This window comes from Zootoca vivipara, chromosome 6, assembly GCF_963506605.1.
Source record: "Zootoca vivipara chromosome 6, rZooViv1.1, whole genome shotgun sequence".
In the NCBI taxonomy this organism is placed as follows: domain Eukaryota; kingdom Metazoa; phylum Chordata; class Lepidosauria; order Squamata; family Lacertidae; genus Zootoca; species Zootoca vivipara.
In genome coordinates this window covers 1,482,537-1,509,693 of record NC_083281.1, presented here as the reverse complement: position 1 = coordinate 1,509,693, position 27,157 = coordinate 1,482,537, and the positions used below count along the sequence as shown (strand labels likewise).

Genomic DNA, 27,157 nt, shown 5'->3' with positions numbered 1-27,157 from the left:
GGCTTACTAGCTGCTTTGCTTCTCAATAGTCTTTGGTTGGCCTCTGTTACTTTCTCCTACCGACAGAGAACTGTATACATCAGGGATAAAGGAGCAGTTTTTTTCTTATCATGGTGCTTGCCAAAAAAAAGTTCAGTGGCCTGCTTCAGTTTCGATTCCTCTTGGCTGCTGGGTTCCCGGAAATGGAGAGAGGAGGGAGCAGCCCTGATCTTGTTGCCAGAGGGAGCCAGGAGGAATCTCTCTCATTGAGGAATCGAGTCGAAAGCTCTGTGTCCCAGCTTGCCTTCTTCCCCATGGATAAACTGCAGCGGGACATGCAAAGATACCTGAAAGATCTGAAGGAGGGGATCAAGGGGCTTCTGGTCACCAAGCCATGGAAGAAGACCCATTTTTTGTGTGCAGTTGTCATCGTCCTCCAAATTATTCTGTGGATCGTTATGTTCCTTTCGGAACAACCGCAAGCAGATTTGAAGCGGGACATCGAATGCGACCGAGCCCAACTGCTGGCCGAGGTGGCATCTCTCAAGAAACAACTGGGAGCCATGGAAAAGGAGGTGGAGAAAGAGAAAAGGGAGAGAGACAGGCAACTGGCTGCTCAAAACCAGATCCTCAGGAAGACCAAGTTGGCTTTGGAGAAAGCGACTAAGGGCAGCGATGTTCTACAGGCCGACCTGGCGGCTGCCAACCAGAACCTCAGCGAGACGGAACAGCGCTGGAAGTCCTGCCAAGCACAACTGGTAAAAATAAGGGATCTTCGAAGCTGGAAGGGGCTCCTATAAGAATAATAATAACAATAATTTATTATTTATACCCCGCCCATCTGGCCGGGTTTCCCCAGACACTCTGGGTGGCTCCCAATAGAATATTAAAAACATGATAAAACATCAAACATTGAAAACTTCCCTAAACAGGGCTGCCTTCAGATGTCTTCCAAAAGTCAGGTAGTTGTTTATTTCCTTGAGATCTGATGGGAGGGCGTTCCACAGGGCGGGCGCCACCACCGAGAAGACCCTCTGCATGGTTCCCTGTAACCTCACTTCTCATAGGGAGGGAATCGCCAGAAGGCCCTTGGAGATGGACCCTGGTGTTCGGGGTGGAGACGCTCCTTCAGGGATACAGGGCTGAGACTGTTTAGGGCTTTAAAGGTCAGCACCAACCCTTTGATTTGTGCTCGGAAACTTCCTGGGAGCCAATGTAAGGTCTTTCAGGACTAGTGTTATGTGGTCTCGGCGGCCGCTCCCAGTCACCAGTCTAGCTGCCACATTCTGGATTACTTGCAGTTTCTGGGTCACCTTCAAAGGTAGCCCCACGGAGAGTGCATGGCAGTAGTCCACCCACCTGCCCCCTGTCCCCCCAAAACAGTCCTTCTGTCTTGTCAGGATTCAACCTAGGTGTTATTTAGCCCAACCCGCTGCAATTTAGGGAGAAACAGCTAGGGAGAAAAGCTGGGGATCCTGGGACAGAAAGACTGATATCATAACTGATAGGGATGGTTATGCTGAAGTCCCTCTGAATGCAGTGCATAGTTAAACTGTGGAACTCACTGCCACAGGATGCTAGGTGGCTCTCCTTTGGCCTGGCCCAACCAGGCTTTTATTACATTCCTTTAATGGATATCATTGATATTGTATATGGAGAGTCTAACTTACGAGGGGTCACGAGATTCACCTCGTATCTGCATAAAAATAAAAACAAAAACATGCCGGCCTCTTTCTGATTTGCTCTCCCCTCTCTCCCCTCTGATCTGCACTTCAGGTGCCAAGCAACACTCTCTGTTCCCCGTTCATTACAACAGGGAATCTAAAGGCAGCTATTACCTTTTAACCTGCTCTTGGCAAAAGCGGATGAAGTTTGCAGGCAAAGGAGCCCACCTGCAGAGTAGATGGGCTAATTGCAGAAAAATAGGTCCAGGGGCTTTTTGTGGGAGAAATAAAAGGGATTCTCTATGATCTGTCATGAGCTGGGCAGAAGGGGCTTTACTAATTACTAATATTATTACTAATATTTACTAATTACTAATATTAGTATTAGTAGTATATTGCCTGAAACCCACAGGTATAGAGGTGGCCCAATGTAGGGTTGCCATATTTTAAAAAGTGAGAATCCAGAGTTTTTTTGGGTAGGGACGGCGATGGCATTTTTTGAGCTTTTTAGACAAATTCGCCTTAAAAAACCACTTATTATTATTTTAATTCACATAAAAAGGGGGGAGGGAAGTGTTGTTGCCATACATCCTGGCTTCCCCAAACATTTTGACATGAACCAGAAATCTGCCCCCCCCCCAGCTCAATTTTCAAAATATATTTTTCTCCTGCTATAGGACAGCACAAAAGGAAAAGCCGCGTCTCTGGAGAAGGAAAGGAACAATCTACAGCAGGAGAACCAGAGGCTCCGAGGTGAGAGACGAGTGGAGATAGCGTCGTGGTGATGGCTGAGCACCACAATGCTTTGGGTTGTACCTAACCCATAATAAGTCCAGCTTCCTCCCTCCCACTGAATGGGCCGATCCGATGCCTCACTGCAAAGCCCACCCTCTGAGTGAGAAGGCAAAGATGCGCAAAGGAAGCCATGTTTCAGCCAGGCAAAAACCAGAGGTTTCTGCACCTGTCCCAGTTCATTATATTTACTTACTTCTTTTTTTAAAATAATAATAATACGGTATTTATATGACACTATCAAGAAAATATCAACTCTTTCTTTCTTTCTTTCTTTCTTTCTTTCTTTCTTTCTTTCTTTCTTTCTTTCTTCTCTCCCTCTCCTCCCTCTTTCTTTCTTTCTTTCTTTCTTTCTCTCTCTCTCTCTCTCTCTCTCTCTCCCCCTTCCTTCCTTCCTTCCTTCCTTCCTTCCTTCCTTCCTTCCTTCCTTCCTTCCTTCCTTCCTTCCTTCCTTCCTTCCTTCCTTCTTTCCTTCCTCTTTCTTTCTTTCCTTCTTTCTTTCTCTCTCTCTCTCTCTCCTTCCCTCCCTCCCTTCCTCCCTTCCTTCCTCTTTCTCTTCTCTTCTCTTCTCTTCTCTTCTCTTCTCTTCTCTCTCTCTCTTTCTTTCCCTCCCTCCCTCCCCCTCTCTCTCCATAAGATAAACTCATGAATCAGAGGAATATTGTGGGGAAACGTATTCCTCATAGGCTGCACCATGAAGAACACGTTTGGCTCCTTTGCAAACAGCAGAAAATCTGGAAAGTTTGATAAATAAACCCGTTTTGCAACAGGGTGGGATTGAATAATTTCGATTGCATCTTTGGTCCCCTGGGCCTAAGGTGTTCTGGGTTTTGTCAATTCATACAAGGACCTTAATGCTTCCAGTGAGGCAAAAGCAGAGTGTGAATTGTGGAACTGTAGAGTACGAAGGAGCACCCCAGCGGTCATCTAGCTCAACCCGTTGCAATGCAGGGATCTCGACCAAAGGAGCCGTGACCGATGGCCTGGGGAGAGTTCCGGGGGCCAGACAAAGAGTCCACAGGGGCCGCATTTCTCCCACAGGCCTGGTATCCTCCATTCCTGGCCTCGGGATCATGCGGGGAGAGAGGGGGATTTCCCAAAGGCTTCTCTCCAGGTGGAATCGGTGGTGGGAAATCTGAAGGGCGTTTGTTTTCTTTTTCAAAGGGACAATTGATGACCTTAGGAAGCAGCTCTCCAGTCGAGAAAGAGATTTGGAGTATGTCAGGAATAACCAGCAATGGTAAGAGCGTCTGGGGTGAGTTCATATTTGTTTTTGCATTTTCTAGTGGGGCGGGTCGAAGTTTCGTACAATCCAGCCAGGGCCGGATTTAGATTTGATGAGGCCCTCAGCACCTGAAGGTGATGGGTCCTTTACAGGTCCAGCTGTCCTTTGTCAACAACAAATTGTCGCTGTCTTTTTTGTTGAATATATGCTATGTGGTCATTGATGGACCTCATAGGTATCTCAAGCCAGGCTCTAGGTGTAGTCCCGGTGGCGCGGAAGCTGTGCTGCGTGCTGCAAGGGCGGGGGCGCCTCAGCGCCAGGGCGCCCGACCTGCTTGAGACGGCCCTGTCTAAAGCCATTTGCACATAACAAAATATGCATTTTACCAGTGATATTTTAGGGAGCAGGCTAGCAGGCGGGGCCCGTGACTTACATCCTAGGAGCCTACACAACACAAAAACACGGTTGCTGTATGTAGGTTTTATTTCATTCGTTATTTATCTTAGATTTTGGAAATGTACATCCAGTTGTTTTTTTCTTTAAATTTTTTTTGGGGGGCCAAGAGAGTGGGGCCCTAAGTTAGAGCTTGTTTAGCTTATATGTAAATCGGACACTGAATCCAGCACCCCCAAACCCTAAAAAGAGTACAGTGGTCCCTTGGTACTCAAACAACTTGGAACCCAAACACTGCAAACCCGGAAGTAAGTGTTCCGGTTGGCGATCTTTTTTCAGAAGCCGAACGTGCTTCGTTTTGAGTGTTACGCTCAGATCTGTCTGTTTTTCTATTTATTTTGCGTTTTTGTTTTTGCTGCTCTTTTTTGTTTCATTTTTGTGACTGTGTGGAACTCAGTTCAGATACTGATGGATTGATTGTGTGACTGCAGTACATTGTTTATTGCTTTCATTTATGGATGAATGGTTTCGTTAGATTCATGTTCAATTGCTGTTTTAGGGGTTGTTTTTTAAAAGTCCGGAATGGATTAATCCATAGCTGCCAAGTTATCCCTTTTTTTAAGGGATTTTCCCTTATGCTGAATAGGCTTCCTCGCGAGAAAAGGGAAAACTTGGCAGCTATGGATTAATCCATTTTGCATGACTTTCTATGGGAAAGTGCGCCTTGGTTTTGGAACGCTTTGGTTTTGGAACGGAATTCCGGAACGGATTAAGTTTGAGAGCCAAGGGACCACTGTACTTGATGCCCGGCCAGCTTGCTAAAATGTATTTTAAAAAAGATCCAAATTATGCAGGAATTATGTCAAGGGGTAGAGGGAACATTAATGTGATGGCCATGGAAACAAGCCAAAGATTATTGGGAAATGATGCATCAACCAATAGCACCAATTGATACTTATTTATTGATTTATTATTAAATGCATCTTCCACTCTTCCTCCCTGGGGGAGAGCCCAGGGTGGCACTTGGCCTTCGCAGCCTGGAAATTGTCCCATTCTCTTTGAAAGCTATGCAATATGAGGGCCATCGCAACATCTTGTGGTGCCGAGTTCTGCAGTCCGACTCTGTTCCCTTGGGGCAAGGCTGTTGCGAGAACATTCCACGGAGCTAGCAGGGCTGATCGAAGAAGAACAGAGTTTGCCAGGACCCTGCAGGGCCATCCAGTCCAACCCCCTGCGAGGCAGGAATTATAGCCAAAAAAGGGGGGGAAGGTGGGATAGCGCCCCACCGCCCCAAAAGAGCCCCCGGTTGAGCTTCCGGGGGACGAATAGGCTCAGCGGCGCCCCAAAAACGCGATTCCTCAGCTCCCCGGCAAGCTTTAAAGCCCCGGAGAGAGCCTGAGTGGAAGTCGCCGGGGCCATCTTGAGCGAAACCGATACCCTCGCGAAGTGAAGCTACGTGCCGGCAGCGGAAAGTGGTGGATTTCTTCCTTCTTCTCAAGTAAGGGCTTCATATTTTAAACCTGTCAGCAAAAAGCTGGAAAAATATTGGGGGAAAAATTAAGAATTGGCTGCAGGGGGTGATTTAAAAAGGGAGTCGATTACCCCCCCTTTGACAGACTGTGATGCAGTAACCGATCCCTTGCCGGGAAGGTGAAACGAAGTATCTAAGTTATTAGCAACTGGCTTAAAAGAAGCCCCCCCCCCCAGGGAACCAGATCTAGCGGACTTTGAGGGGTGGAACTGTTAAAAGAAAAGAAGAAGTGGAATATGGTGAAAAGAAATTAAAAGAAAGGATACTTAGACTGGGAAATAACTTGAACTGAAAAAATTAAAAGTGAGGCTATTGAAAGGAAATTAAAGAACAAAGTAACCAGATTGGGCAACAAAATGGTTTATAATGTTTCGGAATAAGCCCTCCGCCATTTCCTGCAGTGCAACTGGTGGGTTTCCCACGGGACTAGAATAGATAAGATGGCCTCGGATTCAGCAGCTGCAAAAGATCAGCCCTGGCATAAGATATTTGCAGAGATCCGCGAAATTAAAAAGGGACTGATCTCGTATACCACTTTGTTGCGGGAATGTGTCTCATCATGGGAATATAACAAACAATTAAGAGAGGGGAATGGAGAAAGCTGCACAGAAAGAAGAACTGGCGTTGAGGTTGAAAAATCGGACGTTGAGGTGAAAAAGGAAGCATCAACACTGGACATTTGTACAACGTATGGAGAATTGGCACAACAGGAAGAGGAAGAAGAAGGATGGAAGAATGTTCCACAAGTGGGAGATGTGGAACAGAAAAACGACTGGTCTCAAGAACTCCAAAATGAACCAGGGTGTGCTCTGGGAAGACAGGAATAAAGGTGCATGTGAGAAACTGAAGAAGGGGGGGGGAAATGTTCTGTGGAAGCTATGGGAAAGGGTGGGAGTGGGTTAATAGATTATAAATGTCGAAAGAGATGGATGGAATGGAGTGGCCCTATACTGGTATGTTATATGGATCTTGCTGTAAACTTCTGGAAAACCTAGGTCTGGGGGAAGGGGGGGAGTTATGTTATTATGTTTTGAAATATATTTGATACAAGAGTTAATATTAGAATGATGATTTGTTGTTAGTAAAAAAATTATAGGCAGAGGGGAAAAGATTTATAGAATGAATAATGGGAATTAGAAATATTTGGTATGAAATATTAGATTAAAGGTGATTGTATTAATATTTGTAAGAAGAGATGAAAATAAGAATAAAGGATTGAGAGAATAATATTCAAGATAAGCAAAATTATAATGAATACTGCCTAAATAATATTGTAATAGGGACCCTAGGTGGGGGTAGTCGGGGGAGTCTAAAGGGTAAAGATTTAAGTTAGAATTTTAGTCTTTGACATTTCTGTATTTTGCATTTTTTCTTCTTGTTGTTGTTTTTTGTATTTTTTTTTGTTTTTTCTGTTTTTTTTTTTTTTTGGTTTTGTATTTTTGTATGTGTGTGTGTGTCTAAAATTTTTCAATAAATATATTTTAAAATAAAGGAATTGTAGCCAAAAAATTCCTGACAAAAGGGCCACTCAACGTCTGTTTAAACCCCTCCAAAGAAGGAGAGTTCATCCCCTTTTGAGCTAGTTTGTTCTCACCTATAAACCACAAAAAAACGCAACCTGCTGAGAAAATTACATACAATGTCTAATTTATCTCCACATAAGGGTAAACAGTGTACAGTCATACCTCAGTTTAAGTACGCCTCAGTTTGAGTATTTTCAGTTTAAGTACTCCACGGACCCGTCTGGAACGGATTAATCCACTTTCCATTACTTTCAATGGGAAAATTCGCTTCAGGTTAAGTACAGACTTCCGGAACCAATTGTGTTTGTAAACCGAGGTACCACTGTAGTCTGTTCTCACCGCCAGAAAGCTGAGTCAGAATCTCCTCTCTCGGAATCCGGGTCCGGCCAAAAGCAAGCTTGCTGTGCCTTCTTCCTCATCCCCTACTTCTGAATAAGCATGCCTGGGATTGTGCCAAATATCTATATGCCAGTGGCAAATATCTAAAGGACCTACTGCTCCCCTCCAAATGGAGAGCCTTTATCCTCGCAAGACTAAATGCTTTCCCTTTTGCAGTGGCCAAAGGCAGATTCTCACTTACTCCATATTGAGGCCGTTGGACCACGTTCTCTTAGATGGCCCTTTACACAGCAGACCTCGCCAACTGATGCTGAGCGAAATGTCTGACCTTCAGGCCATAACTCCGAGAAGAAGCTAAACAAGGTTTCTCCTGGCAGATCGGGACAAAGATATCACTGTCTTAGTAGCTTCCTTTTTAGCCACAATTCTAACCGAAAGGGTTCCCAATGAACTATCCTTTTTGGAGAACAGGCAGGGCGAAGCATAATATCTAAGTGCACCGAGTATAATAATAATAATAATAATAATAATAATAATAATAATAATAATAATAATAATATTTATTTATTTATACCCCGCCCATCTGGCTGGGTCTCCCCAGCCACTCTGGGCGGCTTCCAACAGAAAAATGAAATAAAACAATCCATTAAACATTAAAAGCCTCCCCAATCAGGGCTGCCTTCAGATGTCTTCTAAAAATCTGGTAGCTTTTTCTCTCTTTGACATCTGCTGGGAGGGTTCCGGTTTCCGCCGGCAGGAATGGCGGACCTGTTTTCCATCTCTCTGACCTTCGTAAGGAATTTGGCGGTTGCTAGGGGAGTAAATGGCAACCACCTACCCTCTCCGGGGGTTACGGAGAGGGGCCGCTGGCCCGCGATGCCCCCAGACCCACTCCGACTGTTTTTGGAGTGGGGGGAGCTTGGGCTGAGCACTTACGAGGGCCAGGACTCCCGGACGCTAATCTGCATGGCGGGGATTTCCATGGTTAAAGAAGATAATTAGGCTTAAATCTATGGACATACTTCAGAAGGAGGGGAAGAAGCGCTGTTTACTGCTGAGAAATTTATGCTGCTGAGGGAGAGGAGTCAAAGGCTGTATTTCATCTGAAAGAAGGATTGATGGGGACGGAGCGATAAGGGAAGTGAGTCCTTTTTTATTTTTCTTCATATGAGTTACTTCGTACCTTCCCAGACGCGATGTCCTGGTTTGTTTGGAGTGAAAGAGAAGCAAAAGACTGTGTGAGTTGAACTTTATAAACTGTTGTTACTGAGCATATTTTTTAAAGATGTGGAGTTGCCGACGAGAAAAGCCCCCCTCTAGTTGGACGGAAGGAGTCCTGGACGCGTTCGGAGGATTTATGAGCTGTGACGCACTTTGAATTGGAGCAGCGACCTGAAGCTAAGTTCAGCTATAGGGCAAGGAGATCCATCAATTTACCAAGAGTTTATGGTTTGATGTTTGGGTCTTCTGCCTGGAAAAGCTGTAAATTTTATAAGATCGTTAATCTACCCGGTTATGAGAGAAAACGAAAGTGTTTTGAGTTTTTTAAGATGGCGCTGCTTCGTGTTGACGCAACAGGGAGCTCCAGACCAAGAAGATTTATGGGGAGGCTGGACTGATTAACCCACACAGGAGAAAGAACATTTGTGAAACCTTGTTTGATATTTATCTCAGCAGCTGGGAAACAATCGGTTGAAAGTGGAAAACATCTATGTGACTATAAGGGAAAGATTCGGATTATTATGAACTTGGAGAGACGATTTGAACTTTAGAAAAAAGACGGCAGTGGACGGTTGCGAGGAATCCCCAATTTCTTGAAGCATGGGAACCCAAAAAAAAATTTTTTTAGATGATTTGGCATAATATTCGGTTTGATTGATATATATGTGTATAATTTGAAATAACGAATGTGATATAATTGGTTTTAATTGGAAATTAATATATATATATATATATATATATATATATATATATATATATATATATTTAAAGACATCTGCTGGGAGGGCGTTCCACAGGGCGGGTGCCACCACCGAGAAGGCCCTCTGCCTGGTTCCCTGTAACTTGGCTTCTCACAATGAGGGAACCGCCAGAAGGCCCTCGGTACTGGACCTCAGTGTCCGGGCAGAACGATGGGGGTGGAGATGCTCCTTCCGTTATACTGGACCGAGGCCGTTTAGGGCTTTAAAGGTCAGCACCAACACTTTGAATTGTGCTCGGAAACGTACTGGGAGCCAATGTAGGTCTCTTAGGACCGGTGTTATGTGGTCTCGGCGGTCGCTCCCAGTCCCCAGTCTAGCTGCCGCATTCTGGATTAGTTGTAGTTTCCGGGCCACCTTCAAAGGTAGCCCCATGTAGAGCGCATGGCAGTAGTCCAAGCGGGAGATAACTAGAGCATGCACCACTCTGGCAAGGCAGGTAGGGTCTCAAGCCTGTGTACCAGATGGAGCTGGTAGATAGCTGCCCTGGACACAGAATTGACCTGCGCCTCCATGGACAGCTGTGAGTCCAGAATGACTCCCAGGCTGCGCACCTGGTCCTTCAGGGGCACAGTTACCCCATTCAGGACCAGGGAGTCCTCCACACCTGCCCGCCTCCTGTCCCCCAAAAACAGTCCTTCTGTCTTTTTAGGATTCAACCTCAATCTGTTAGCCGCCATCCATCCTCCAACCGCCTCCAGGCACTCACACAGCACCTTCACCGCCTTCACTGGTTCTGATTTGAAAGAGAGGTAGAGCTGGGTATCATCCGCATACTGATGGACACCCAGCCCAAAGCCCCTGATGATCTCTCCCAGCGGCTGCATATAGATGTTAAAAAGCATGGGGGAGAGGTCAGAGCCCTGAGGCACCCCACAAGTGAGAGCCCAGGGGTCTGAACACTCATCCGCCACCACCACTTTCTGAACACGGCCCAGGAGGAAGGAGCGGAACCACTGTATGACAGTGCCCCCAGCTCCCAAGCCCTCTAGACGGTCCAGAAGGATGTTATGGTTCCACACAATGTAAAACAGTGTCAAAAGCCGCTGAGAGATCCAGCAGAACTAGGAAACAGCTCTCACCTTAGTCCCTAGCCCGCCGGAGATCATCGACCAGTGCAACCAAGGCAGTTTCAGTCCCATGATGAGGCCTGAATCCCAACCGGAAAGGATCCAAATTGTGAAAGGGGCCGGTGGTTGTTGCTTGTTTGAGTTGGGGATGCTTGACACTGAGGTAGAGGGAAGAAAATTTTCAATTTTCAATTGCCTTTTCTTCCTCTGTGTCCCCAGTTCTGAGGGATAAGTTATAAGAGAGCACTTTCGCGATCTTTTCTTACCTCTGAGAGGAAGAGAGCTCCTGGACATCATAACTGGCATTTCAAAGCATTTCATAGCAATGATCTCTGGGTTTTTGCTGGCAGGATTATGGGTATAACTAGTGTCATTCAGCCTGTTAAGTAAACGGGCGCTAGCTGGGCGGGAACGGAGGGGAAGCCCTGGGGGGAGGCAAATGGTGAAAAGCCCCCGCCTCCAAGCTAGTCCCCGAGCCTTGGCTCCGGGAAGGCAAACGGCGAAAACCCCTGCCGTGCCACACTTCGGCTCGGGGACTGGCTTGGCAGCGGCGGGAAGCCAAAGCCGGCTTCCCTCGGCGCCCGCTGCCGCTTCGGCTTCCTCGGCGAAGGCAAGCAGGTGGGCTGTCTGCCTGCTTGCCTTCGCCAAGGAGGCGCTGCTGCTGCCGAGCCGAAGCGGCAGCAGGCACTTCCTCGGCGAAGGCAAGCGGCAGACAACCGGCCTGCTTGCCTTCGCCCAGAAAGCTCCCGCTGCCCCTTCGGCTTCCTCGGCAAAGGCAGGCAGGCGGGCTCTCTGCCTGTTTGCCTTCACCGAGGAAGTGCCCGCTGCCGCTTCGGCTTCGTCGGCTTCCTGCTTCTTAGAAACGAGTGCGCCTGCGTGGAGACAGAGCGTGCGCGCTCGCACGGGGAGCGGCGGTTGGCAGCCGCAGGTAGGTAAACGGTAGGCAGAGGGGGTGGGGGGGGAAAGAGAGAGCACGTGCGTCCGGTCTCTGTGTCCAATCCCTGTGTCCGTGGGGCACATGCGCAGTAACGCGGAAAATGGGACACACGGAATCTGGACGCAGAGACACTTGCACTTTATTATATAGGATTGCTTCTAATCACTATATTGTGCCTGATGGAATAATGATGGCAAATCTCATTTAGTTTAATTTTTAGAATATATTTTAAATTGTATTCTTGATTGATTTCATGTTTTTAATATGCTGTGCTGGTCGTTGACCGTAATAAATAAACTCTTTCTAAGTGCCCACGATTGCAGTGTGACCCTACAAACCTTGACAGCGTCTCCCTCATCATTTTAATTATCCCATTGACTTTAAATGTTTTATATTTTGATGCCAAGAAAAGTACTTGATTTGATTTGATTTAGGACTGCATCACCCCAGAGGTACCCCGATTGACCCAATATTTTTCCCGGTTCATCAACCCCTTTGTCTCTCCAGGTTCCAAAACCAGGCGGCTAAGAAACAGCAGAATCACCAGCTGCAGAATGTCGGCGTTGACATGACCAAGATAGCTGCTGGGTTTTTCCTCCTCCTACTCCTATTCCTCCTCCTAGCCTGCATTTCTGCCTGTGTCAGTGAAGTGAAGTTGCTATGGCAGAGATGGATATTTGAAGCGTAAAAAGTGACTTCTTTGGGAAACCAAGCATGATCCAGTCCCCTCAAATAAAAAAAAAGGTGCAAAGCTTTGTTTGCAGAACTCTTCAGAAAGAAGAACATAAACATCAGAGATGCATGCAAAAAAAATATATTGCGCTGCCCGGTGCAGGCTCCGCATCTTAGAAATAAAAGATGTCTCCAAAAAGAAAAACCCAACGGTTCTGCTGTTACAGTCAGAGAAAAGCCAGCAATCTGCCACGAGGCACCGAGGTTGCAGGTTCGATATCCGTAGGTGAAAGCTGCGTATTCCTGCTTTGCGGGGGTTGCACTGAATTACCCTCAGGGCCCCTTCCAAGCTACAGAGAACCAGAGTTAGGGTTAGGGTTAGAAGTAGGGCTCGGTTTAGGGTTAGGGTTGAGTTGGGGTTGGGTTGGGTTAGGGCTGTGTTAGGGTAAGCGTTAGCATTAAATTCAGGGTCAGGGTCAGGGTTAGGGTTAGTGATAAGGTTAGGGTTAGGGTTAGGGTTAAGTGTTAGGGTTGGGTTGGGTGAATGCAGCCCAATTGCCTTCTAAATCTGGCCCACGGAGAGTCCGAGAATCATTGTGTTTTTACATGAGTAGAATGTGCCCTTTTATTTAAAATGCACCTCTGGGTTATTTGTGGGGCATAGGAATTCGTTCATTCCCCCCCCCCACACACACACAAGGTCTGAGGGACAGTGGACTGGTCCCTTGCTGAAAAAGTTGGTTGACCCCTGGGTTAGAGTTAAGGTTAAGGTTAAGGTTAAGGTTAGGGTCATGTTTAGGGTTCTGTTAGCGTTAGGGTGCCGCTGTGGTCTAAACCACTGAGGCTAGGGCTTGTTGATCAGAAGGTCGGCGGTTCGAATCCCTACGACGGGGTGAGCTCCTGTTGCTTGGTCCCTGCTCCTGCCAACCTAGCAGTTCGAAAGCACATCAAAGTGCAAGCAGATAAATAGGTACCGCTCTGGCGGGAAGGTAAACAGCGTTTCTGTGTGCTGATCTGGTTTCGTCAGAAGAGGCTTAGTCATGCTGGCCACACGACCCGGAAGCTGTCTGCGGACAAACGCTGGCTCCCTTGGCCTGTAGAGCGAGATGAGCGCTGCAACCCCAGAGTCGTCTGTGACTGGACCTAACGGTCAGGGCTACCTTTACCTTTAGCGTTAGGGTTAGGGTTGGGTTAGGGTTAGGGCCTTCTCGGTAGTGGCGCCCACGCTATGGAATGCCCTCCCATCCGATGTCAAGGAGATGAGTAACTCGACAACTTTTTGAAGACATCTAAAGGCATCAGGATTTTTTTTAAATGTTGGAAGCAGCCCAGTGGGGCTGGGGAGACCCAGTCAGGTGAGAGGGGTACAATTATTATTCTTAGTACTAATATTATTGTTATTGTTTATTATCTCTAGGAATCTAATTCAATGCACTAGTTCCTATCCTTTCTCGTGGCACTGAAAAAATAAATAAACATCTTGTTTGCACCTCGCTATCTGTGTCCTTATATATGCCAAATGCAAACTAGGAGCTATACTGTCTAAAACATTCGCTGGAGAAGCAGAAATCCCAAAGGAAGAACGGATACAATAGCTTACCGAATATGCAGAAGTGATGAAACTTACCGGAAGAATAAGGAATCAAGATAACAAACTTTTTTTTATGTAAAAGAATGGAAATGGTTTATTGAATATTTACAGATTAATTGTAAACCGGTGAAAACACTGGCAGGATTGTTGTAATAACCTGCAGTTTTATAAGAGTATATATTTAAGGTAGATGAATAAATGAGCAAATTAAGTTAATTAGGATATACAGAAAATATTAAAAATTAATTTAAGGAACTGCAGAAAGAGGGCGAAGGGAGTTGAGTTTTGAAACGGTTAAAATGATTGTAATGTGAGTGAAATGTATACATATTGTCACAGTGGCCGGAGTGGACTACTTCAGAGTAACGACGCTACGCAGCTCTGCATTTTATTCTTTTATTGGTGCTGCGTATTTACAGTGCTCAAGTCATTGCTATTTACACGGAGCGATGTTGTCAGTCGGTTTCAGAACCTCCTAATGGCTTTTGGCGCGTCTTTCTCCAACACAAAAGCTTTGGCAGACCCATCCTCTTGCCCCTCCTCTTCCTGCGTAATTCTGGAGTTGGAGGGATGGGTCTTCCCCCCTTGCTTGCCCCTTCCTGTCCCACCTGGGACCCTGGCTCCTCTACCTTGCCTGAGCCTCGGACACGACTTCCTGCTTCCCCACTGGAATCGGAACTCTCCCTGCTTTCCCCTTTGCTCGGGGACGGGCTTGAACTCAGGAGGGGAGGGACTTCGCGATATCCCCTGTCCCTCACATCCACCCCCCTCCCAAGCTCTCCTTCACCCCTCCCCAGGCCCCCCCCATGTGTCGGTGACGACTGGAAGCCTAAGAACTCAGTGCTCTCCGAGCCCGTTGGTGTGAATACCTCCCCCCAGTCCTGCGAGCCCCCCCCTTCCGCCTGGGCGGACGGGAATCCCAAAAAGTCCGTGGCGTCAGAGCTGGTGGGGGTAAAAACGTTCTGCCAATCTGCTCCTTCCTCTGACTGGGTGGATCTCGGTGACACCCATACCTCATCCTCTGGTTCCTCAAACTCCGCTTCCCAGCGCCATGGTGAGCTGCTCTCCCGTGCCTCCTCCTCCTCCCCCTCCCTTTCCATGTGCCAGGGCTTGGGTCTGTGGGGAAAGAGGGCGTGAAATTCTTCCACCAAGAATTCCTCCTGTATCTGAGTGGCTGGGACCCATTCATTCTGGGACGGTGGAGCATCCTCCCATGCCATGAGGTACTCCAGTCCCCCCACCCCCCACCTTGAATCCAGGATGGCCGTGGCCTCATTGAGTTGCTCCCTGCCTTCCCTCTCCCCCCCTCCCTCGGGGGTTTGTTCGCTGTCTCGGAGCCTGCTGCTTTCCCTGTACGGCGACAGCAGCGATCTATGAAACACTGGATGCACCCTCATGTCCTCTGGCAGTGCCAGCCTGTATGCCACCGGGTTTACCTGTTGCGTGACCGTGAAGGGGCCCAGCCTTTTGGGTGCCAGCTTTTTGCACCTCCCTCTGGTGGGAAGGCCCTCCGAGGACAACCACACCTTGTCCCCCACCCTGATGACCTCCCCTTGTCGCCTGTGGCGATCTGCCCCCTTTTTGTACGCTTCCTTGGCCCTCTCCAAGTGTTCTCTGAGCTGCTGGTGCACCGTCTCCAGTTCCTCTGCCCAATCCTCAGCCTGTGGGCCCTCCTCCTCCTCCTCCTCCCTCTCCCTCTCTGGGAAAGATCTGAGGTCGCGCCCGTAATTGGCCTTAAAGGGCGACACCCCTGTGGAGACGTGCACTGCATTGTTGTAGGCAAATTCTGCTAGTGGCAAGCGATCCACCCAGTCCGTTTGCCGCTGGCTGACGTAGCATCTCAGGTACTGCTGCAGAATGGCGTTGACCCTCTCCGCTTGTCCGTTGGTCTGCGGGTGTCTAGCCGTCGACAAGCTGACCTCCACCTGCAGGAGGTTCATGAGCCGCCGCCAGAACCTGGAAACAAATTGGCGGCCACGATCCGAAATAACCCTTAAAGGTAATCCATGCAGTCTGAAAATGTGATCAACAAACAGTTTGGCTGTCTCTTCTGCCGAGACTGCCCTGGCACACGGTATAAAGTGACACATTTTGGACATAAGGTCCACCACCACCAACACTGCAGTCTTACCCCTGGACGAAGGCAGATCTGTGATGAAGTCCATGGACACCACTTCCCACGGCCTGTGTGGTGTGGCTAAGGGCTCCAGCAACCCTGGTGGCGCTGCTCTGACCACCTTCGCCCGCTGGCAGGTGGTACAGCCCCTTACATAGTCTCGAACATCTTCCCGCACCCCTGGCCACCAGAAGTGTCTCATGACTAGGTGAGCGGTTTTGTCCCTTCCAAAATGCCCCGCTGTAGGGTTGTCGTGCATCTGCTTGAGGACCGTACGTCGAAGCTGGGTGGTGGGTAGGTACAGCGCACCCTTGTAGAAAAGCAGCCCTCTGCGTTCTGCAAAGTCTTTTGCCTGCTCCCTCCCCCCTCTCAGTTCTCTGAAGATGCGGTTGGCAAATTCATCCGCTGCCGTCAGTGCTGTGAGTTCTGCCTCGCTCACCACAGCTGCTCCGCAGGACCATGCCGACGGGGGGAAAATGTGCCTTGGGGCTGGTGGCGCCTCCTCCTCCATGTACTCTGGCTTGCGGGAGAGGGCATCCGCCCTGACATTCTGCTCCCCCGGGATGTAGTGGATGGAGAAGTTGAAGTTCGAGAAGAACTCTGCCCACCGTATCTGCCGCTGGTTGAGCACCCTGGCAGTTCTCCAGAACTCCAGGTTCTTGTGGTCTGTGCACACCTGGATGGGGTGCTTCGCGCCCACCAGGAAGTGTCGCCAGTGCTGGAACGCAGCGTAGATCGCAAGAAGTTCCCTATCAAACACTGTGTAGTTGCGTTCAGGCTGTGTCAGCTTCCTGGAGAAGAAGGCACAGGGTCTCCACTCCCTGTTGGCGTCCAGTTGCAACAAAATTGCGCCCACAGCTTTTTCAGAAGCATCTGTCTCAATGCGTAGGGGCGCGTCCTGCACCACATGGAACAGGTTTTGGTCTGAGGCGAACACTCTCTTGAGGCTTTCGAACGCTGCTTGCGCCTCTGGTGTCCACTTGAACTTCTGCTTGCCTCTCAGGCAGTCCGTGATGGGAGCCGTAACGCGAGAGAAGTTCTTGATGAACTTCCTGTAGAAGTTAGCGAAGCCTAGTAGGCGTTGGGCATCTTTGCGCGTCCTGGGGCTGTGCCAGTCCAGGATGGCCTGCACCTTGTCCTTGTCCATCGCCAGCCCCTTGTCTGACAGCTTGTAGCCCAGGAAGTCCACCTCTTTGGTGTGAAACTTGCACTTCTCCAGCTTCACATACAGGTGGTGCTCCTTCAGGCGTTGCAACACCTCTCTGACATCTTTCACATGCTGCACTGGGTCATTCGAGTAGATAAGGATGTCATCTAGGAAGACCAAGCATTTCCTGAAGAGGAGGGACCCCAGGACGTGGTGCATGAAGGCCTGGAAGCATGCTGAGCCCCCTTGCAAACCGAAGGGCATCACCAGATATTCAAAAGAGCCCAGAGGCGTGAACATCGTGGTTTTCCATTCATCTCCTTCCCGGATCCTGATCAAGTTGTACGCCCCCCTTAGGTCCAGCTTGGTGAAAATCTTGCCCCTGCGTGCCGCTGTCAGGAGATCATCCACTCTGGGCATGGGGAAAGCCACGGGCTCTGTCACCGAATTCAGCCGTCTAAAGTCCACCACAAGACGGCGCTGTTGCGTGTCTTTCTTGTCCACCCAGAAGACCGGGCTGCCCCCTGCTGCCTTGCTTTCCCTTATGAACCCCCGCTTGAGGTTCTTGTCGATGAAAGCGCGCAGATCCTCCAGCTCCTGGTCTGACATGGCGTACAGCTTGGCTGGGGGTATCGTCGCCCCTGGCACCAGGTTGATCTGGCAGTCAAAAGGCCTGTGCGGGGGTAGGTGGTCGGACTCCGCTTCGCTGAAGACCTCCTGCAGGTCCCAGTACTGCTTGGGTATTGCCTCACCCCCTTTGATATGCATGGTGGCCACCGTGGCTATCGGAGGCCCCTCCCCTGGTTGGTGCTGCATGCAATGTTCCAGACAAAAGTCTGACCCAAACGTGATGCACCTCTGGTGCCAACTGATGGAGGGGTCGTGGCGCGCCAGCCAGCTCATGCCCAAGACGATGGGGGGGTCTGAGATGGTGGTGACGTTGAACGCCAGTGTCTCTGAGTGCCTTCCCACCGTCATTCTCATGGGGGGGGTTTGATGTGTGATGGCCCCTCCCAGCAGCTCCCTGCCGTCAATGGTTGCTACGTGCAGAGGAAAATCCAACTGCAAAAGCTGGATTTGGTGCTCTTCTGCAAAGCTTCTCGAGAAGAAGTTGGCGGACGCCCCACTGTCAATTAAGGCGAGGACCGTCAGGGGATAGCCATTTGGGAGCGTTAGCGTCACTTCTAGAACCACTCCTGCTCTGGGAGGGGTGGGCTGGCTCTGCACCTCTCTGTGCGGGTGGGCGGGCTGGGGCTGTTGTCTGCTGACTGTGCCTGGCTGCTGCCCCTTGTCTCCTGCAGCCAGGCTTTCCCGTTTCCCTGCTGTGGTGCTGCGTCAGTGGGGGAGGGCACCACCGTTCCCGCCTTTCCTTGCCACTCCCTGCGATGTGGGCAGTCTCTGACGAGATGCTGGGGTGAGTTGCAGAGAAAGCAATTCCCGCCCCTTCCCTCCTTGCGTCTTGGCGCCGCTGGGGTTTGAAAAGCCCGCGCGCGCGCGCTATCAATCTGCATGGGCTCCTGGTCCTGGCTGGCTCCAGGCGTGGCCTGAAAGGGTTGTTGAGGGAGTGGCTTCTCCTGCGACCGTGGGAACCAAGCCCGCTTTGCGCGCGTCGCTTGCTTGTCGTTCCACCGGGATTCCTGCCTCACCCCCACCGCCAGAGCTGCTTTGCTCAGCTGATCCATAGTACTGGGCTTTGGACCTCTCGAGAGTTCATCCTTCACCTCCTCGCTCAAACCCAAGTAAAACGCAGCTTGCATGGGAGGCGAATCCAAAACCCACCCCAGTCTGTGCACCAGCATGGTGAATTTCGCCCAATATGCGCGAACTGTCATATTTCCTTGGCGTAAATTATGCAGTTCCTCCTTAGTCTGGTCCAAATGACTATCGGACGAATACATCGTCCTCAAACCTTCTAGAAATTGTTGGACATTTTTCATGCAAGGATTCTTGGTTGCGATTAATGGTCTTAGCCACTCCCTGGCTGCTCCGGTGAGATGTTCCACAATAAACGCTACTCTGTGCTCATCATCGGGGAACTCATTCTGGTGCAGCTCAAGAGCATACACGATCTCAGTCTCAAAGCCCTGAAACTCCTTCGGGTCTCCATTGAACTTGCTTACAAGGGTCCCTGCTCTCCTTCCTGGCAGCACTTGGACTTGGGGAGCCCCTCCCGCCTTGTTTTTCTCTGCATCCAGCTTGTTTTGGAGGTCTACCGCCACCGCCCTTAAATGCTGCTCTTTTTCCTGGAGCTCTCTCACCTGTTCCGCAAGTTGTAGCCGGTCGTCCTGGACCTTCTTAGTCTCCTCTTTAGCTGCCTTCAATTCTCCCTGCGCCTGCAGCGACAGCTGTTGCAGTTCTAGCTGGGCTTGCTCAGCGATCTGCCGCCACTTCTCCGCCTCGGACACGCTCATCCCGGCAACTCCGAAGTAGCCCCAAAATGATTAGGAGGTTGCTGTCACAGTGGCCGGAGTGGACTACTTCAGAGTAACGACGCTACGCAGCTCTGCATTTTATTCTTTTATTGGTGCTGCGTATTTACAGTGCTCAAGTCATTGCTATTTACACGGAGCGATGTTGTCAGTCGGTTTCAGAACCTCCTAATGGCTTTTGGCGCGTCTTTCTCCAACACAAAAGCTTTGGCAGACCCATCCTCTTGCCCCTCCTCTTCCTGCGTAATTCTGGAGTTGGAGGGATGGGTCTTCCCCCCTTGCTTGCCCCTTCCTGTCCCACCTGGGACCCTGGCTCCTCTACCTTGCCTGAGCCTCGGACACGACTTCCTGCTTCCCCACTGGAATCGGAACTCTCCCTGCTTTCCCCTTTGCTCGGGGACGGGCTTGAACTCAGGAGGGGAGGGACTTCGCGATATCCCCTGTCCCTCACACATATGAAAACCATTTAAATATGTGTGTGTGTGTGTGTGTGTGTGTGTGTGTGTGTGTGTGTGTGTACACACACACACACACACACACAGTATATATATATATATATATATATATATATATATATATATATATATATATATATATATCACTGCGGCCCCCAATTCTAATTTGGGTGAATCCATGAAGTCTTGCTTGACATCTCACTTACTGCGTAAGATAAGAGATCTCGAACTCCTCTCCCTGAAGCTTTGCTTCAATCCAAGAGTTCGTATTATCTGTTCATTGTTTTATTATATTTTTCTGCATGCCTTTATCCTTCTCCTTCGTTCCCGCCTCCCCTGCAAACGGTTCAAGCTGGTGTCGATAGTTCTCTGCAACACCCCCAGCTTTTCCTCCTCACAACAACCCTGCGAGGGAGATTATAGTTCGAGAGACTGTAACTGTCCTGTTGGAAGATACAGAGAGATTTTATTCCTGACGAAGGTAGTTTACTAGACTCTTCGACAGCTCAGTTGGTAGAACATAAGACTCTTATTCTTCCCTTGGTACCTCTTCACCCACTATACCCAATAAAATGGGTTTTTTGTGATATAATTTTTATTAGTTTCCACTTTTACCCCCATACCCATTACAAATAACCAAATAAATCAAAAAATGTTAACACAATCTACCAGACATATTACACCCTTCATATCATTAACAACCACCATTCTTTTCTTACAGACATGGAACACATTCTGCTTATTTACTTGTTGCATCTCTCTAAACATCGTATTGCCTTCCAAACCTCCTTAAGCATTTTATTGTTAAAAAAATTCCTTCAGTAGCACCTTCAAGACCAACTAAGTTTTTATTTTGGTGTGAGCTTTTGTGTGCATGCACACTTCTTCAGATTTTAACTGGCTTCTGGGTTTTTTTTAACAAAAATATTTTCAAATATTTTCTTTAACTCATCATATATCATTTCCCAGAAAGCCTTCACCTCTTTGCAAGGCCACCAGATGTGGTAGAAAATACCTTCCCTTTCTTTACATTTCCAACACTCATTGGTTCTCGTCTTGTACGTTTTAGCAAGTTTAGGTGGTGTTAAATACCATCTGTACATCATTTTTCCCCATCATGGTTTTCCCAGTAGTGATGTATGGAAGTGAGAGCTGGACCATGAAGAAGGCTGATCGCCAAAGAATGGATGCTTTTGAATTATGGTGCTGGAGGAGACTCTTGAGAGTCCCATGGACTGCAAGAAGATCAAACCTATCCATTCTGGAGGAAATCAGCCCTGGGTGCTCCCTGGAAGGGCAGATCCTGAAGCTGAGGCTCCAATACTTTGGCCACCTCATGAGAAGAGAAGACTCCCTGGAAAAGACCCTGATGTTGGGAAAGATGGAGGGCATTAGGAGAAGGGGACGACAGAGGACGAGATGGTTGGACAGTGTTCTCGAAGCTACGAACATGAGTTTGACCAAACTGCAGGAGGCAGTGCAAGACAGGAGTGCCTGGCGTGCTCTGGTCCATGGGGTCACGAAGAGTTGGACACGACTAAACAACAACAACAACATCATTTTCAGGCTAGGACCTAATAAGTTTGCTGTTATGTATTGATTGGCGATCTACCGATTTGAATGACAGCGGGCATCTCTGCCTCTTGATAGTGTTCTCCTGCTCCTCAAACCAGGAGTACCACGGCCATTGTGAGCCCGAGAGACGTTAGGTCGCCATAGGGAGGAATTCCACTGCTGGCTGGCAGCCTCCTTTGCTGCTGCTGAAGATGGGCGATGATTTCCTCCTGGTGTTTCCTGCCATGGAGAAAGGCAGAAGGCAAGAAATCAGCGCACGGAGAAAGCGCCGCGAGGCAGGCCTTTCCAAACAGTGTGTCGAATCAGTGCATCGACTGTGTCGCACAATACGTGCCCGATTCTCTCACAAGAGGTCCGTCTAACCTCCGGTTTGCTAGTACAGTGGTACCTTGGCTCTCAAATGCCTTGGTACTCAAACGCCTTGGTTTCCAAACGCCAAAAACCCGGAAGGAAGTGTTCTGGTTTTCGAACGTTTTTCAGAAGCCAGACATCCGATGTGGCTGTCGGCTATTGTTTCCAGGGCACCTGCACCAACCAGAAGCTGTGCCTTGGTTTCCGAACATTTCGGAAGTCAAATGGACTTCCAGAACGGATCAAGTTTGGCACTTTCGTTTTTGCTCTTTATTTTGCGTTTTTTGTTTTTGAGGCCTTTTCGGTTCATTTCTTTTTGTGACTGTGTGGAACCCAGTTCAGCTACTGATTGATTGATTGATTGTTTCTCCCGTGAAAATAGGGGACGTCCTCTTCCATCCCCTCCAACGTCTTTCCCGTGAAAATAGGGGCAACCTATTCCACCCCCTCCAACATTTCTCCCGTGAAAATAGGGACGTCCTATTTCATCCCCTCCAACGTTTCTCCCATGAAAATAGGGACGTCCAATTCCATCCCCTACAACGTTTCTCCCGTGAAAATAGGGATGTCCTATTCCATCCCTTCCAACATTTCTCCCACGGAAATAGGGACGTCCTATTCCATCCCCTCCAACATTTTTCCCGTGAAAATAGGGACGTCCTATTCCATCTCCTCCAACATTTCTCCCACGGAAATAGGGACGTCCTAGACCTATTCCATCCCCTCCAACATTTCTCCCCTGAAAATAGGGACGTCCTATTCCATCCCCTCCAACATTTCTCCCATGAAAATAGGGACGTCCTATTCCATCCCCTCCAATGTTTCTCCCCTGAAAATAGGGACGTCCTATTCCATCCCCTCCAACATTTCTCCCGTGAAAATAGGGACGTCCTATTCCATCCCCTCCAACATTTCTCCCATGAAAATAGGGACGTCCTATTCCGTCCCCTCCAACGTTTCTCCCGTGAAAATAGGGACGTCCTAATGGAAAAGAAAAGGGACCCAGGTGGCGCTGTGGGTTAAACACAGAGTCTAGGGCTTGCTGATCAGAAGGTCGGTGGTTCGAATGCCTGCAATGGGGTGAGCTCCTGTTGCTCGGTCCCAGCTCCTACCCACCTAGCAGTTCGAAAGCACATCAAAGTGCAAGTAGATAAATACGGACTGCTCCGGTGGGAAGGTAAACGGCGTTTCCGTGCGCTGCTCTGGTTCGCCAGAAGCAGCTTTGTCATGCTGGCCACATGACCCGGAAGCTGTCTGTGGACAAACACCGGCTCCCTCGGCCTATAGAGCAAGATGAGCGCCGCAACCCCAGAGTCGGACCTGATGGTCAGGGGCCCCTTTACCCTTTACCTTTAATGGAAAAGAAAGGACATTCTGGGATCAAATCAGAAATCAGGACAGCTTCTGTCAACCACGGACTGTCCCTGGAAAACGGGGACACTGGCCCTAACCTCACCAGAACAGAACCAGGTGCCTCATTGTTCACCAACCCACCCCTAACTGCCCCTTCCCCACAAGCTGGACGTGGGTCTCACTTACTTTACATCTTGCAGCATCTGTGTCCAGTTTTTCAGGAGCGCGACCTCATCTGGGAAATGGGGAAAAGAGGACTGTTTTCATCCCTCCAAAACACAAGGGCCTCGGTGGTAAAAACACCTGTTTGTCATGCCGAAGGCTTCGCCGTTTGAGTGGCGATGCCCATCAACTTTCAAATAACCTTCAAATATTTTATTGCGGGGCCGAAGGGACGTTGGCCCCTAGCAGCTGGCTCCCATGCCGGTGGTCAATGCCTCATTCCAGCTGTTCAAAAGCACTTGGGCGGGGGGGGGGGAATGTTTAAGATAACTTTTGTTTAAAAAACCAGGGGCTTTTTTGTTAGGCATTATAGGTGCGGAACTACCAAAATAAAATAAAAAAGCGATTTATTTACGCAGCGACAGCAACAAGGATGTTCTTAGCATCCAGAGATTGGGGGGGGGGGGAGTACCGACCAGAGATAAGTGGCAGACCAAGCTGATGGAATATGCAGAAATGGCGAGACTGACGGGAAAGATCAGAAACCAGGAAGACCAAGCATTTTTAAAAGACTGGAATAACTTTCTAACGTATTTGAGAGACCACTGTAAACAGATGAAATCACTGGCAGGAATACGACGAGGCTTGTAAAGTAACATGGGTTTTGGATACTATGATTGTAGAACAGATAGATTACAGTAAAAGATGCAGGAATGGAACCCAGGGAGGGAGGGAAGGAGGTTTGAAAGAACCCCCTTTTTAAGGTGTGAAAATGTTATGTTTATAGTGTATAACTTTTATGTAAAACTGACGATAGATAGATAGATAGATAGATAGATAGATAGATAGATAGATAGATAGATGATATTGATAGATAGATGATAGATCGGTAGGTAGGTAAGCAGGTAGGTAGGTAGGTAGGCAGATGATAGGTTGATAGAGAGAGCACTTGGGGAGGTTGCCGAGTAGAGCAGGTGAGGGGTGTGGCTTAGGAAAGGGGTGTGGCCTGGGGAAAGGCCCCCCAAGGGCCACGTGGAAAGGACTGGGGGGCACGAAGCCTGAGATCCCAGTTCTGCACTCCGCTCCTCGTTCCCCCCCCCACCAGCCCCTCATCACCCCCTTCTCCTAGGATCTTCACGAACCTTTTGGACACCCTCAAATCTCACCTTCCAGGCCTTTAATTTTGAATTCCTTCAGGCGCAAGTGGGTCTTGATCTGGGTCATTTCGGAGCTCAGGCTGGAGGTGTTGGCTTCTAGAGCTCTCTGCAAGACATCAACAAGGATGAGGGAAAAAAAGGATTTCCTTTCGCTTTTAATTTGCATACCGCTCTTCTATATTACAAGGCACAAGAAAGTCAATAGCAAATGAGAGATAAAATAGGTGGGAACCAGGAGAGGATTCAGCTTCCCGAAAGATATTTACCTAGCACCTTTACTGCAAACGTCTTTTAAAATAACAACAACAACAACAACAACAACAACAATAATAATAAATGCTTTGGAATGGCCTCCAATAGCTCACATGGAAGAGGGAGCGAGCTTGTTTTCTCCTGCTCCGGAGGGTAGGACTCGAACCCATGGCTCCAAGCGACAAGGAAGGAGATTCCAACTCAACATCAGGAAGAACTTTCTGGTGGTTAGAGCCGTTCAGCCATTGGGTGGGAGGTGGCGGACTCTCCTTCCTTGGAGGCTTTTAAGCAGAGGTTGGGTGGCCATCTGTCATGGATGCTTAGCCGAGATTCCACCATTGGCAGGGGGTTGGACTGGATGACCCTTGGGGGGGCCCCACCCAACTCTACGATTCTATGGTTTAAGACGCAGTGTTTTCCGTACAACAAGAACGGGGCACTCATCCTTAATTAAATCGTTTAAAGCTAACTGTAAAATCACACGTGGAGAATGAAAATACTAGCATAAAATGCCTTTAAAAAGTCTCTCCCCCCCCCCCAGTGCCGGAAATTCAACAGGAAGAGGGCCTGTTTGAACTCCCTCCAGGCTGAGATCAGAAACACACGCACCCTTCCTGTTGAACTTCCAACAAACATTCTCTCTGCGTGTGTTTTAATTCCCAGATTTATGCTTAATTTTAACTGATTCTGCCACGCCAGACCCTCCAAGTATCCCAGGGACACTCCCTGATTCAGTGAATTCTGATTTGATCCCTGAATGTCCCACTTCCCCTTAGGACAGCTGTATTTTCATCGGAGAAATGTTGGAGGGGATGGAGTTATCTGACCCCTGAGCCGCCTGAAGGCAGCCCTGTATAGGGAAGATTTTTTTAAAAAATGTTTATTGTTTTATTATTTTTCAAGCGAAATTACCCACCCCACCCCACTCCCCATTCCAAACCAGATTTATTATCCCAATTGACAGGCGTTCAGGTGCTTGCGAGTCAAAAAAACAGCCATGGAAATAGCTCAACATGACGGGCGCTTCGAGCGGTTCCCCGAAATCCAACTGAAAACACAATTATGGGGCAGTATATAACTTCATTGAAGAAGAAGAAGAAGAAGAAGAAGAAGAAGAAGAAGAAGAAGAAGAAGAAGAAGAAGAAGAAGAAGAGGAAGAGGAAGAGGAAGAAGAAGAAGAAGAAGAAGAAGAAGAAGAAGAAGAAGAAGAAGAAGAAGAAGAAGAAGAAGAAGAAGTAGTTAAGGTAGAACTTAATGTTTTTAATGTTTAATGCTGTATTGTGTTTTTAATATTCGGTTGGAAGCCGCCCAGACTGGCTGGCGAAACCCAGCCAGATGGACGGGTTATAAATAATAAATTATCATTATCATCATCATCATCATCATCATCATTATTATTATTATTATTATTAAGATTTGCTCCTTGCAAACTTCCAGGACCCTGCAAAGTTTGAGAATCAACCACATTTGCAAGGTGGGGTTGGATAATTCCGCGTATATTTTCCACGTCTTGCAGATATTTTAGCAACAAAGAGTTTATACAAAACAAATGGCCATTGTCTTTGGCTTCCCTCTGCCCCCCCCCCTATTTTGTATCTTCTTGTGACTGCGTATCGAATTCCGGCCTGTTTACAAATTTATCCGTTACATTTTCTTCCAGTTCCCTTTCTCCCCTGCGTGTTTTTACATCCATCCTGCGGGTGATTTTATTTGCGCTTACCGTGTGGTTCTGGCACAACTCCCAGCGCTTTACCGCGGCTTGCAGGGTCTGGTTCACTCTGCCCAGGGAGGCCAAACTGCTGCTGTTGCTGCTGCTGCCCTCTCCCCTGTTCTCTGTCTCCGTTGCCCTTTCGTGGTGCGCAGCAAAATGAGCCAGTCCGGCCAACAAGATGAGGATGGCGGAAAACTCCATCGCCGCCACGGCTACCCAGAGTTTCCGATTCCCCCAACGGAGACTGGGAGAGCTTTCCTTCTCTTCCATGGTTTGGGGTGGGTGCAAAGAGGGGCACCCCAAAATCCAATAAGCGGTTTGGAGGGTCTTCCCACCCTTCTCCAAGCCCCCAGGGAGTTGGAACAGAGGGTACCCAAAAAGGCCAGGGAAAGAGCTCACCAGTTCCCAAAGTTGCGCACGGATAAACAGGTCATTCTCCAGAGAGGAGCTCCTCATCCAACTGAAATTGGAAGAGATTCTGCTTCCCGCTGAGCAAATCTGAAAGGAAGAGGAAGAGCAGGAGAGGGGGAACCAGGAGGCAGGTCTAAAGAAGAGCAGCCTTCCTGGAGCTTCATGCAACACATTATTATTATTATTATTATTATTATTATTATTATTATTATTATTATTTATTGTTATACTACAAAGCTGCCACATGGGGGATTCTTGAATGAAAATAGGGATGTCCTATTCCATCCCCTCCAACACTTCTCCCCTGAAAATTGTTGTTGTTGTTTAGTCGTTTAGTCGTGTC

At 48.5% G+C, this 27,157-nt stretch overlaps 2 protein-coding genes across 4 annotated transcripts; one reads left to right on the top strand and one right to left on the bottom strand.

Annotated features, from left to right (window-relative positions):
- The first annotated feature begins 125 nt into the window (after positions 1 to 125).
- LOC118087749 (uncharacterized) lies at positions 126 to 14,020 on the top strand. 2 transcript variants are annotated; one of them, XM_060275289.1, is made up of 4 exons: positions 126 to 737; positions 2,321 to 2,396; positions 3,600 to 3,675; positions 11,940 to 14,020. In XM_060275289.1, exons 1-4 carry the CDS (start codon positions 183 to 185, stop codon positions 12,118 to 12,120), a joined length of 888 nt encoding a protein of 295 aa, XP_060131272.1. In that variant the 5' UTR covers positions 126 to 182; the 3' UTR covers positions 12,121 to 14,020. The 2 variants fall into 2 exon arrangements, with proteins under 2 accessions (XP_060131272.1, XP_060131273.1); XM_060275290.1 differs by having other exon boundaries at positions 142 to 737; positions 3,600 to 3,690; positions 11,940 to 12,076.
- Positions 14,021 to 19,973: 5,953 nt separating this feature from the next.
- On the bottom strand, positions 19,974 to 27,115 carry LOC132592259 (uncharacterized). 2 transcript variants are annotated; one of them, XR_009557704.1, is made up of 5 exons: positions 26,413 to 27,115; positions 24,450 to 24,546; positions 23,308 to 23,356; positions 21,455 to 21,636; positions 19,974 to 20,285 (listed from the first exon to the last, which is right to left on the bottom strand). XR_009557704.1 is itself a non-coding variant. In XM_060275288.1 (4 exons), exons 1-4 carry the CDS (start codon positions 27,058 to 27,060, stop codon positions 21,507 to 21,509), a joined length of 924 nt encoding a protein of 307 aa, XP_060131271.1. In that variant the 5' UTR covers positions 27,061 to 27,115; the 3' UTR covers positions 19,974 to 21,506. The 2 variants fall into 2 exon arrangements, 1 of the variants encoding a protein (XP_060131271.1); XM_060275288.1 differs by having other exon boundaries at positions 19,974 to 21,636.
- Between the last annotated feature and the right edge of the window lie 42 nt (positions 27,116 to 27,157).

Coding starts and splice junctions, on each gene's coding strand:
- LOC118087749 (XM_060275289.1), top strand. CDS start 183: ATGGAGAGAGGAGGGAGCAGCCCTGATCTTGTTGCCAGAGGGAGCCAG. Junction 2,397..3,599: donor GGAGAACCAGAGGCTCCGAG/GTGAGAGACGAG, acceptor TCTTTTTCAAAG/GGACAATTGATGACCTTAGG. Junction 3,676..11,939: donor GTCAGGAATAACCAGCAATG/GTAAGAGCGTCT, acceptor TTGTCTCTCCAG/GTTCCAAAACCAGGCGGCTA.
- LOC132592259 (XM_060275288.1), bottom strand. CDS start 27,060: ATGTGGCAGCTTTGTAGTATAACAATAAATAATAATAATAATAATAAT. Junction 24,547..26,412: donor AGTTGTGCCAGAACCACACG/GTAAGCGCAAAT, acceptor GATGTCTTGCAG/AGAGCTCTAGAAGCCAACAC. Junction 21,637..23,307: donor CAGATGCTGCAAGATGTAAA/GTAAGTGAGACC, acceptor TCTCCATGGCAG/GAAACACCAGGAGGAAATCA.